Below are 13,747 nucleotides of genomic sequence, written 5' to 3' on the forward strand. Positions count from 1 at the left end.
TTTCTCTTGTACAGCCATACATAATGAAACTAGTTTTTTTTAATGTTATTATGTGTTCCTGTACGGGATCGAGTCACCTAAGTCTGCACGCTTTCTGTTGTCTCTGTCCGGTCTCCATGAGATTCTTTCTTCTGTTGTCCAAAGTTCGTCCGTCTGTCCTGTTCGCCTGGGAGGATACCAGTCAAAGGTGCTCCGATACTTACACGATCGCCCGTTCTGGGTATTTGAGAGGTACCTTTCGTCCTGACTGTTTGTCAGGTACCGTCCGGGGGTCATCTGGTACATTATGTTTTTTAGTTTCTTAAATTTATACAATTTTTTTTTTCAATATTAAACCTCGAAATAGCATAATCGTTTCTTTGTGATGCTTCAAAAAAATATCTAAAGATGTAAAATTAGTTTCTTAGTGGAAATAAAAACTCGTTAAATCAATTTATTTCTTAAGGTAAATCAATTTCATTCCTTAGATGTAATAAAACTCATGAAATTGTAAGAATACTATCTAGCCATGAATTTTGTTCTCTGACTTTGCCATCTAATTTTATTTTATTGTTGAAAACAAATATGTTGTTCATTTTCTTGTTGACGTACAATAGAGATTAAACAACAGTTTAGAAAATAAAAAATAACATGTTCATAGGTAGACCCATCATTTTGGTCATCTTTATATGATTTGATTCTAATATACATGGATTGAAACTAGAAGAACTCCCATGACCAAAAAGTCTATCATAAAAAAAACTCACAGACCAAAATATCCATAAAAACCCTATGGATCAGGGCTAACCCCATAAACCTTTTCCATTTAAAAAAAATACTCATTTTAAACACAAAAAATTACAACATACTAAACTATTAAACTATCACATAAATTAAGTTACAACATATTAAATTATCATCATATTATAAAATTACAACATATTATATGAGATGATGATTTGATCTTGTACATGAAAGCAGGACAATGGACCTCTAGTTTGTTATTTTATAAGAAACTGCTTACAACCATTCATTAAAATTATAAATATTAATTATTTATTATCTAAAATTATAAATTTCATTTCAGTATTTAAAATTATTATATATTTTAATCTTTACTTTTATAATTTTAATGTTTAAACTAATTATGAATTAGTAACGTGGAAAGCTCAAATGTTCACAGGATAAAATGATAATGTCATAAGACTTATAATGTATATAATTTCCCTTTTGAATCTAAATCTCACTATTAAGTAATAATGTTGAATACTTTATTAAAATAAAATTCATAAATTTAATATTTAAAGCTTTTAGTTGGAGTTAATCTTATAAAGTTAAACTAAATACATTAGGTTTATTTAGTATTAGATTTCTCCATTTGATTCTTGTGCCTTCTCTTTCTTCGTGTATAACAACAGTTGGATAAGTCAACTTGTCAGAACAAACATGTTTTTTCAGTACTTTGCTTGAAGTAGGTAGTACTTCCTTTTAGGTATGGTTTCAAGTGAAGAACATTCTGTGAATATCTCTTTTGTCTATAACGTCTACTTCTGATATTTTGATCTGAAGCTTTGTTGATGCGTGTAGAATAGCTTATCTTCAAAGAGTAGAGTAAATTGTGTATGGAACAAATATGTATTTTCTTATCAATTTTGTTGTTTTTGAAAGTTGATCATTTAATGTCGTTTAATGCTTGTTGCTCAGAACAACAAAGTGCCTTTTGATTTCCTACCACTAAGGTAGCATTTGACAATTAAGTTTTTCTCTTTAAGATACCAAGTGTTCAGTAAACACTTCGTTATTTTAATTCGTGGTATCATTTAGGAAAGTAAACACTTCTTGTGATTTTATCTTTTTAGAAAGATAGCGTTTAGCTTTTCTTGTTTTCTTTTGATGTTTAATGCTTTTAATCTTTTAGTATGTTTTGTCAAAGACATCGTCTTGACACTATTTTGTATTCGAGAGCTAAATTGAATACTCTTTGGGTATGATAATCATTAAGTGTTTCACTTTAACTCTCTTAGATGCTTTAGGCATAATAACCGTTTAGCACAACGTCTAGGTGTTTTGACCTAGATGTTTTTCTATTTCTTAAGGACCTAAGTGTTTTCCTAAGATTTTCTATGTTCTGGATTTCGATTCTAAGTATTGTGTTTTCATCCTAACTTATTTTCATATTATTATCCTGTTTTTAATGTTATTTGGTTAAACTTCAAAACATGATAGTGTTTAGGCACATAGACGATTTTGTCTTAACAATATCAGCTCAAAGGCTGCTTGTGATTCCAGCTAAAGTTGAAGCAATGTAGCAATAAGAGCGACCTAAGTCGATGACGGAAATAAGTTTAACTAGCTACTATAGGAGATTAATAGAAAAATTCTCTAAAATAGTGGCACCTTTGACACAACTAACTCACAAAGAACAATTGTGAACTATGAACTTGGTGGTCCTAGCCGAGAATATACTCGTTGGGCGAAGCTAAAGTCAGAGAGCTCACTGACTTGGTACTAGTTGGACGAGACAAGTCTCGTTGGATGACTTTTGGGAGAATTTAAGTTTATGAGTTCCCATGATAATTTCATTGGGCAAACTATCTGGTCGTTAGGCGAGTGGGCTTTCAAACACTACTCGTTGAACAAGTAGATATTCTTGCTAAACAAAATTAACATAGTCTGACTCTATTTCATATGTTCTCTTCTAGCATGTTTAATGTATAATTTTATGAATGATAAAAATGATAGTTAGTTTATGATGTTTATCTGAAAATGGTTGGTACTAAACCAAGGAGGATTAGTTGTGATTTCTTTAGTGCATGTATTGATATATGAATTTAATATTAGAAGTTTTCTTATAGCTCTAATAATCATTCAATCTTAAGTAGAGAAGGTATGTGGTGAGAGGAGCAGGAGGTTCTCGTGTAGGAGTTTTATCTTAGTAAAAGATGTTAACGAATTAACCTTGTGTTTTAAAGTAGTAGAGGTCAGCATAAGTGCATAACTCATAGAATATGGTATTAATACATGTATTTAGATCATTTGTCTAGTCTGAGTCTTTATTTGTAATGTGATTTTTGTTATGAATGAGTTATGTGTGATAACATCTATATGTTTGTTTTATGAATATTCTTTTTGAACATTAGTTTATCTTTTTTTCTATGTTATTTTGTTTGTGTTTTTTTCATTTACAATGATCACTGTAAATGGTGCGAAGAGATGATAGGGTAGTTATTGAATGGTGCAATAGTTTAGTTTAGTTATAGATTCGTCTAGTTGTAATTATATTATTCTGTTTTTAAAAAAACTTTACCTTTTTTAAATATTAAATGTCATATTTTTTTAATAGTTATATATTATTACGTGGATGTTAAAAGACATATATAATTAAAGTGGTTAGAATAAAGTGATAATAGTTTTAATTATATTAAAAGTAAAATTATATTAATATTGATTATATTAAATGGATTATTTATTTATAGAAATATAAGAGAAGTAAAAAGAGTGTGAATAGCAAAGCGAGTAATAGAATGAATGAATGAAAGAGCATCGGGGTGACAGCGTATCGTGCGCACTGCTGTCCTTGTTTTGGCCTATCTTTGAGTCATGTGCAGATGCACTCATGCACATGGCTTTCCCTTCTTTCTCTTTCAATTATATAGCTCTCACTCGACCCCACTCTTAACTTAACCACTACCCAACCCATGTGATTTCTCTCTCCTCATCCTCTCACTAATCATCACTTTTTTCTTTCCTCCAAACTACAAATAAAACAATCTTACTACTAACTAACAACAAATGCCTTTCGTTGCAACCTCGATATGCTTCGTTTCCCATCCCACTTTTAATCATTTTCAAATCATCCAAACATTTACATCATTCTGTCTATCAAATTTCCATTCTTTTACTCTTCTTTTCAAGGTTAATTTAAAATATATAAATAAAAACATATTTTCTTTTATAAATTACTTTTATATATAAGTTCACTTCTTAATAAATCTAATGCTAACTTTATTATTTTGAACAGCTATTATTTCTGTCATCAGTAGCATCACTTTTCGGTCATATACCAAACTAAACGAAGTCGTCTAATGTTTGGTTTATTAGTCAGAAGGTTAGTTTTCAATTGAACAGGTTAAAAAGTAATGCAAAGTCAAATTTTGGAAAAAAACTTATTCAAAGCGGTTCAATCAATTTTTTAATATATTTTTTTTCTCAATGTTAAAAGTTTTATAAAGTAAGTTATTTTAATTTTTTTTAATTATATTGCGTTCCGACATTATATTTCTTTAATGTTATTTCTTACGTATTCAATCATTTGTATTATTTTAGTCAGTATCGGTTCCACAACCAATCTAACCAAACATATTTAAACACGTCTTTTCATTATTTCAATGACATTTCGATTTTTAAAACATATGCCATTTTAACTTATGGTAGAAAAAAGGTAACAAATGTATGTTTTTCATTAATTTATTTAATGAACTGAAAGAGTGAATTTTGTTACCTTACATGCTAAAAGGTTAACGATGACAAATAATTCAAACCAAAAATATTATACTATACAATGTTATTTTAACTTGGCAAGTAGTAATGGTATTTTGCTATTCTTTAATAACTTTTACGTATACAAAAATATTCTTATGAAACCATTTAGGTGTGTGATGATTAAAAGGAATTAATATTACTTTTAATTTAAAATTTAAAAAAAATAAATTAATAAGTCTTCACCTTGATGTTCTATTTTTTTTAATCCATAATGAGAATTAAACTTACACTTAAATTTTTAACAAAAACTCATGTGTTTTATTTTTCAAAAATGAATAGTGTATGGTGCAGCATGAGCAGTAAATAAAAAAAGATTATTGAATGGTGCAAAAGTTTGGGATAAGATGGTAGCACAATGAAAGGTACGGGCTCACGTTCTCATGAATACAAAAACAGGTACTGCTACACATAAGAAATACAATACATACAGTATTATACTATACGGTAATAATTAAATAATGCACTATTATCCAATATGCATCCTTTTCAGAGTTAAAAGCCAAACCGCGTCTATTTATATCGCTTACAAACCGCTGCATCTGAATCAAACCAAACGCACCGAACCATTTAGGCCTCTTAAACCGAAGGCCCCTCAAACCCCTTCCCCACATCTTTACTCTGTCCTTTCTATTTCTCTCTCTTTCTCTACAAAAACCACTTCGACCCTTTTCTGTAGTGCAATGGCCATGACTAAGCTTCTCTGCGTTCTGCTTCTGGCTCTCCTTGCCATTTCCATGATCACAACTCAGGTTATACTCCCTTCTAAAACAACCCATTATTGCATTTACATGTCACAGTTATGTATGTAAGCTGTTTGATAATATATTTATATATATGCTCCAAGTCTAAACCTTGTTTGAATTTTTTTTTCCTGTGGTTTCAGGTTATGGCAAAAGATGCAGCTTATCACTTGGACCGAGTGAGTATCTCTTTTCTAATCTCTGGAAACTATTGTATGGTGTGATTTTCACTTGTGTTTACGTAATACATGATGTGTCATGTGAAAATGAGATCAGATCAACAGTAATGCAGTTTTACAACATACAATGACTGGTTTTAATTGGTTGACAAATTTCAGAATTGAAAAAAAAAAATCATATTTTGACTATTTCTTTCCATTGATTTTCAGAGTAAGAATGGACCCGGGAGGAATTATGGACCTGGGAGTCTAAAGAGCTCACGTGAGTAATGATACTCTCAATGATGTTTACACTAAGCTGTACTATCTGTTCATCATGGTTCATGAACCAAAAGTTTCTGATGGTTTTGAACTCAATTTGCTTTCATGTATATCTGAATTATGTGTGATCTAATGAGCGATGTTTGTTGGATCAGAATGCCCTTCTGAATGCTCAAGAAGATGTAGCCAGACACAGTACCACAAGCCATGCATGTTCTTCTGTCAAAAGTGCTGCAAAACTTGCCTATGTGTTCCCCCTGGCTACTATGGGAACAAGTCTGTGTGCCCCTGCTACAACAACTGGAAGACCAAGCGTGGAGGACCCAAATGCCCTTGAAGTTACATAAGCATGATTTGACCCACAATTTTATATTACTCAAAGTGGAACCACCAACTATGGCCATTGCTACATGTGTTTCAGGTAGCAGCTAGTACAATTGGGTCTTCACTACGACTATTACTAAGTTAACAATCTTGTTCTCGACCGTGAAATTAAACCAATCATTAATTTCATGAAGAATCCTGAACAAGAGGGTGTTGTTCTTCTGGTTAATCAATTATATTTGTCATTGTTCTATTACATATAATGAAGTTATTTTATGATGCGAGTCATGTAATGTTTACGACAGATATGGGATGTAGGCGAAAGGATCTGAAGATCCAAGCTTATTTTAATTGTTGTACCTTGTGATTCTCTACAATTTCCTATTCCCCTGCGTGTAGAATCTGGCATCTGCATCAGAAGCAGGGCCACTGGTGCATAAAGAAGTGATAGTTACAAATGTTATTGTACGATATAGTTATAAAATAATATTTGATGCACTGTGAAGATGTCCTCCTAAAAGTCGGGTATTTTGGAGACTCGGTTTTTCTATAACTAAGGATAAAATTCATCGTGACGTTTCTAATATCGATAAGATATATTATATTGACAATAGTTTAAAGAAATAAAATCCAAAATAATTCACTCAACATATACGAAAATTTACTGTTCTCAATGGTTTAGTAATGAAGTTTATCTTACATACTTTTCCGATTGACGGTTCTTTCACTTTGATGAATTCTTTTACTCTTTTCTCCTCACAATTTTAAACATGTCACTCAAGATTAAACTAATTTTTTGTACACAATTTTACCCTTTCTATAGCCTATGTGTTGAATCTCTCCTGACTTGATAATCAAAATGTCATTTTCAAATACCCACTTTTTGAGAAAGAAATAAAAGATTTTTTTCCTTTTCATGTGAACTTGGAATAAAACATGTGTTCGTACGAGTACTATTGTATCTCCTGATTTGAAATTATCAAATGATTCAAAATATATTACAGAGATTAGCATCGTTATCTCATTCTCTAGTCTTAATTTTTCTTTTATTTTAAAATTGAATTGAACTGCAAAATAGTAAAAGATATTATGTATCTTTAACTAAGGTGTCTAGATTTTTTTTCAAGATAGTTGCATGGTATCAAACTGGTGATTTAGTTTTACTTTTGATGATTTAATTCTTGGAGTGTGATAATATTATAGTGAATTTAGTTTGAAGGTGCAGGGTCTCATTATAAAAAGGTTGTGTTATTTTTTTTTAATTTCTCTTTGATATAAATGAAAATTGTATCACATGACTATCTGGTTAATCTTTTGGACCGGACAATCCAAACTTTCAGTCATGTTACAAACATGACCACGCATTACTCTTGAGATCGAGACTGTGATGTTAAATGTTATGATTTAAAATATACATACTTATATTATGAGAATTTTTCAATGTGTGTTTTATACTCTAGTTGCAATGTATAATTGTTTAGAGAAACTTACAAATTTTAGACACTTAATCAAAATAAGATGATTAAATATAAAATCAACTATAAGTAATACAATATATAAGGACAAAATTATTTTAAAAGACCAAATAAAATCAAAGAAGATATAAGGTTGCTACATATGTGTTCATAAATCAAAATGTTTTCATAGAAATAAAAGTATAGAAATAAAAGATGTTTCAAAACATTCATGTAAAATATCAAAAGGGAAATAAAAAAATTATATATGCATGAATTAATTATATTTATTTTGTATGCTTGAATTACTTTATTTTACATTAAAAAAAGAGCTTCAAGCGTATTATGTTTTTCTTTATCATAACTTTTAATCAAACGATTCAATTAGTTAATCATATTTGTTAAAAGGAATAATCAAAGAAAGAAAAATTTGAAACAATAATCATATTGAAGATCCTATTTAAAAGATTCAAAATAAAGAAGAAGAGTATTGTAATTGCCTATACATTTTCAAGTATTCATAAATTTCTTAGTGTTGTTTGTTCTTCACTCCATGAAGTTAACCTAGTGAGTTTCCTTTCTTTGAGAGCTTTTTAAGTTAACCTAGTGAGTTTCATTCCTTTAAACACTTTTTAAGTTAACCTAGTGAGTTTTCTCTCTTTGAGAGCTTTTTATTTTTTTCTTATTTTGATGTCTTAATCTAAGGAGAAATTAAAAGGAGATAATTAGTTGTGATTTGTGTACATGTTTGTAATAATTGAATTTATTAGTGGAACTTTTGAAGAACTTATCTTACGATAAACATATTTTATATGGTGATGATTTTTTTTTGTTTTGTTATATGATCTAATAATATAGTTGTTTGCAAGAAAAATTTAAGGTTTTATTCAATCAGCCTTTTAGAGTTAATGATTCCAACAAATTTCACACTATTGTTAGAATTGAAGAATAAAGTCAAGTCATACTTCATAAAATAGATAAGAGAAGTTGGTTTTGATGATGATGTTTGAAGAAGATAATGTTGAAAATGTATTGTTTGTTATAACTTATATTGCATGTGTTTGTGAGTCTTACAGATAAGATAAATTATAAGACTCTTGAAAAAGTATTGCTTAGTAACTTCTTTTCATTACTACGTTGTTAGTGTGATCCCATATTGATTCCTCATGAGTTTTCAAGGGTTGAAATGTTGACTTCTTCGAAGGTTTTCAAGAGTTGTTTGCTATATTCTTCTTGGTGTGATCCAAAGGTAGAACATACCCTTTTTGAGTATGTTTAGGAGTTAATTTTCTTGTTTCTTATCTTGTATATGTTTCACATGTGTTTGTAACTATAAAGATAGCGGATTTTGGTTGTTTTAAAGTTGAATAACTAAGATTGGATGTAACATCTATTTTTATTTAAAATAGTATAAAAAAATTTTGCAACCACATCCTTTTTCAATTTTTATGTATTGTTCTTTTTGTGTTTTGTATTTTGTGTGCAATCTTTATCAATTGTGGCACCTTAATTGATTACATTATGTTTTTAATTATATTTTCTTTCAAAAGAGTTTAATAAAAAGTTAGTGTTTTCAATAAAGTTTCAAAAACCAACTCACCTATCTTAGTTTAACTTAACTCTAATTTCTTTTACAAACACACAACAAAATCATGATAGAATAATGCATAAGTGTTAGAAAAAAGATCAAGAAACCTAAATTCATAGGCTCTAAATAGGCTCATGCTAGGCATCATGGTCATTACATGAAAAATTTATTTAAAAAAACAGGAAAAACATGGGGACTAAATCAAACCCATGATAAAATTACATTGCACATATAGGCAAAAGTACCTATTATGAAAAAGAAAACTAAGTAAATACTTTGATAGAAAATAGTAAACCAATTTAACCCCTAATAGCTCCTAGTCAAATTTATGAGCATATGCCGACATTTATTATTAACTAACTCTCTTACATTCCACAAAACCTTTAAAACTCATTCTATCTTTTTAGAAGTCCTTGCTTTGATAGGTTTATTATTAACTTTCATTGGTCAACCCCTACTAGGTTTCTTTGTAGTTTGAACTGGGTAATAGAATCATCTTTCTCATCAAGCATGTTAGCCAATTTAGAAGCTAATTTCAATTCTTCCACAAAATGAGCTTCTTTAGAGGTCAAAGAATTAGGAAATATCTTGGAATTACTATAAGATGAATTAAGATATTGTAAACCCTGCAAATTATTGACAATAAGAGTGACATCCTCCAAAGAAGACATATTAGCCAAGGAATCGAAATCCATAAGCACACCACCACCAATAGAAACATCTAGATTTTTAACAATAGAATATCCATGTACGACACAAACATTATCAGGATTTGACTCAAGTTGTGACTGATTAATAAACGATACCACAAGAGAGTACACCATAATATATTCCTTCATAGGCTCCACCACAGGCTCAACTATAGACTCCCCACATGCTCCACCATAGGCTTTAAATAGCCTCAAAAGGTTTAAAATTGAACCTAGAGAGTGTTTATTCCCATTTTGGGCATCAACTACCTTAGGACTATAAAGTTGTTGTATTTTTGCTCCAATTATTTGTTTCTCATTAGATACTACATTGGCATTTTGTTGTAATAATCAATTATTTTACAATATGAATAAAAAAGAGACCATTTTTTATGTTCCATATTAGTAATAAATGCAAATCCTAGCCTTTGCACCAAAATTTGATTAGACAAATCAAACAACAAATCAACATCAACTAAGACACGTGCAAAGACATCTTAAAACTTATTTTTAGTGTAATCATTTAAAGATAAGGATGTGTCAGTGCCATACACAATCCACACACAATTGAAAAAATCGTCTTTGATTGTCAATATTAAAAAGAAAGATAATGTATATGCACCCAACATTGGATTTTGGTGAACTTCACACAAGTTAGAACAAAATCTTTTTAGTTCAAGCAAATACAAGAAGGATTTCATGAGACAAATTCCAAACTCCAATAACCTAGACCTTTCTCATTTCCTTGAGCAAAGAAAAAACAAATTCATAAAATCTTTTGCAAAGTAAAATTATTTTTCATTGACTCATGTTTACATGTCACATCAAACTTTTTATAAAGATCGAAATACATAATTAATTTGTTCTTGTTAAAAAACATACATGCAACTCCTTTTTGTACTTCTCTAAACTAGCTAAATAAATTTTTTCAACATGTACCGAGAATATATCTATATTGATGCAAGAATAAAGTAATTATGATAAAGGAATTTCACATATATTATTAGAATATTAACAAATGCATGTTTTCGTGTGTTTTAAAGATGATAACTTGTCTGGATCATGATGTTGTAAGCAATTTCAAAAAATATGAAATTCCAAAGAAGAAGACATGTCTATCATTCGAACCAGCCACGCTATAAATTTTGTGAAACACTAACCACAAGCAATCCAACAGAACCGTGAGTGCCACGTGAAACTCAACGCAGACACAGCCACGCAGACCCCAATTCGAACACGGGTGTTGCTCCCTCCACCACCACACCTTTCTCCCTCCACCTCCCTTTTATTATTTTGTCCTTCAGTAAAATTTTATTTTTAGGGTTATTATTTTTTAATTTTATCCATTCACAACTTATTTCACTAATAACCTATTCTAGCCCCGTACATGAGTAAAATATTTTTCTTTCATTTTAACATTATATTTCTTCTTCTCTTTCTTTCGTCGTTGTGAGATACTACAAGTTGCAAAGGTTGGTGGTGGTGGAAAGAATTATCAAGCAGTCTCCCTCCCGTGGTGCAGTGTCGCTCTCGTGGTGCAGTGCGTGGAGTGGTGCAGTGCGTGTCGTGCTTCCTAGTATTCGAATAAACCTTGAAATAAAACCCTAAAATAAAAAACGTAAACGGATGTCAACATCCTTCAACGGATGTCAACATCCTTCAACGGATGTCAACATCCTTCAACGGATGTCAACATCCTTCAACGGATGTCAACATCCTTCAACGGATGTCAACATCCTTCAACGGATGTCAACATCCTTCAACGGATGTCAACATCCTTCAACGGATGTCAACATCCTTCAACGGATGTCAACATCCTTCAACGGATGTCAACATCCTTCAACGGAGGTGAACATCCTTCAACGGAGGTGACATCCTTCAACGGAGGTCAACATCCTTCAACGGAGGTCAACATCCTTCAACGGAGGTCAACATCCTTCAACGGATGTCAACATCCTTCAACGGATGTCAACATCCTTCAACGGATGTCAACATCCTTCAACGGATGTCAACATCCTTCAACGGATGTCAACATCCTTCAACGGATGTCAACATCCTTCAACGGATGTCAACATCCTTCAACGCATGTCAACATCCTTCAACGCATGTCAACATCCTTCAACGCATGTCAACATCCTTCAACGCATGTCAACATCCTTCAACGCATGTCAATGTCAACATCCTTCAACGGATGTCAATGTCAACATCCTTCAACGGATGTCAATGTCAACATCCTTCAACGGATGTCAATGTCAACATCCTTCAACAAATGTCAACATCTGTTTAAGGAAAAATAGATGTCAACATCCGTTTAAGGAAAAATGGATGTCGACATCCGTTTTACCTTAAAAGGATGTTGACATTCGTTGAAGATGTCACCTCCAGGTTACTTTTTTATTTTAGAGTTTGTTTTATTAGGGGACATCTTGAAGGATGTCACCTCTGTTGATGTATACTTCCTCATGTTGGTTGATGTTCTGGACGTTCCTCGATGTTCCTCCACACCACGACGGCAATGGAAGCTTTCAAACCAAAAAAAACTGGGAAGAAAAATGAATGGAAGCGCGGAAGGTGGGAAGGTGAAACGAAAATAGGAAAAGGAAAAGAGAGTTCCGTGAGTGGGTGCTGAGAAAGTAAAATTAGGGTTTCAAATTATTTAAAATAAATTAAAAATATAATTATATTTAAAATAATGTGGAGAGGTGAAGGAAGTATAGGTTGATGGTGGAGGGAGCAACACCCTTCCAACACTCCATATCAAAGCCACACCCGCAAAGCCCACCAAACTAACATAGAGATTATTAGAAGATTTTCAATTTGTTTTTATTCTTAAAGTTGTGGCTAGTCTGTTTATAACTTTTTTTTGCTTGTTTTTTTTTTTTTTATGTTCTTGCTTTATAATTTTCAACACTTTTAGTTTCTCTACGCTTATTTTCCAACAACTTTAAATTTTGTCGTCAGTTAAAATTTTGTTGCAATTTTAATTTTCCGTTTTCTTATTTTAGTTTGCATTTTATTTTTCAAAAACCTAAATTTCCAAATTAATTTGATAGAAAAACAATACTAAATATTATATATAATTGAACATGTGTCCTTTAAGAGCTACTTGAGTTATATTATTGTAAATTTTAGATAAACTTAATTTTATTTGAAATCACATTTTATCAATATCAACTCGGGAATTATTTAGCTAATATAGATAAAAAAGAAAAAAAAATCTAATGATTAAAGTTTTTAAAATAACCGAAGTTGTTCAATGTCAATTAAAAACAATTTTAGTTAATGTTAATCCAAAAAAAATTCGAATATCGATTAAAAAAATCTTAGTAAACATTAGCTAAAAATAACATTAACCAAAATCGTCTAAACAATCATAAATGTTAATATTTTCAAAATATTAATAATTTTTTATATTTAAAATTTTTAAGTGGTAACTGAGATACGTCATAGAAAAATTAAAATTCAATAAATTTAAATCTTTTTATCAACAATTCAAAATAATTTTAATTTCAATGTCGTATATGAAATTTTCTATCTAAACTCCAATAGCTTTACTAAAAGGGTAAAGTTTGAATTACCCATTAATATATTAAAATGTCAAAAATGCATTAATTCATGTGTTATATATTCTGAAAATCTTTTTTCAAAAATCATGTCTTAGAACATGTATGAAAAAAATCTGCAAAGTGTGTTCCCAAACAAATATTTCCAAAGTCACCTTTTCAAAAAGGTAAAATGGTCATTTTAAAAATTATGGGAATGCAGTTAAGAATAATGGGAGTGCAGCATGAAACATCCTATCACTTTCTAGGCCCAATGTTTTTCCTGGAACAAAAAGAAGTGTGCTTGACCCAAAACAAAACGATGAAAAGAAAGAGACTGAACCATTTTGGAAGGAAAAAGAGAGTGAGCATATTATAAGAAACCTTAAAAAAAGAGTGACTAACACATCGTTATTATCATTCGTAATTATGACCTTCTTCTGCACAAT

At 30.6% G+C, this 13,747-nt stretch overlaps 1 protein-coding gene across 1 annotated transcript; it reads left to right on the forward strand.

The window, feature by feature from the left end:
- The first annotated feature begins 5,055 nt into the window (after positions 1–5,055).
- Positions 5,056–6,384, forward strand: LOC124829208 (gibberellin-regulated protein 6-like). Its single transcript, XM_047302672.2, has 4 exons — positions 5,056–5,270; positions 5,405–5,440; positions 5,651–5,702; positions 5,857–6,384. Exons 1-4 carry the CDS (start codon positions 5,202–5,204, stop codon positions 6,036–6,038), a joined length of 339 nt encoding a protein of 112 aa, XP_047158628.2. The 5' UTR covers positions 5,056–5,201; the 3' UTR covers positions 6,039–6,384.
- The last annotated feature ends 7,363 nt before the right edge of the window (positions 6,385–13,747 follow it).

Source organism: Vigna umbellata, chromosome 2, assembly GCF_029865625.1.
Source record: "Vigna umbellata cultivar VRB3 chromosome 2, Vumbellata_1.0, whole genome shotgun sequence".
Classification (NCBI taxonomy): domain Eukaryota; kingdom Viridiplantae; phylum Streptophyta; class Magnoliopsida; order Fabales; family Fabaceae; genus Vigna; species Vigna umbellata.

Bases quoted from the DNA above. Each gene is read 5' to 3' on its own strand.
- LOC124829208 (XM_047302672.2), top strand. From the start codon at position 5,202: ATGGCCATGACTAAGCTTCTCTGCGTTCTGCTTCTGGCTCTCCTTGCC. The intron at 5,271-5,404 runs GTTATACTCCCT...CTGTGGTTTCAG, and splicing joins TTTCCATGATCACAACTCAG to GTTATGGCAAAAGATGCAGC. The intron at 5,703-5,856 runs GTGAGTAATGAT...TTGTTGGATCAG, and splicing joins TGGGAGTCTAAAGAGCTCAC to AATGCCCTTCTGAATGCTCA.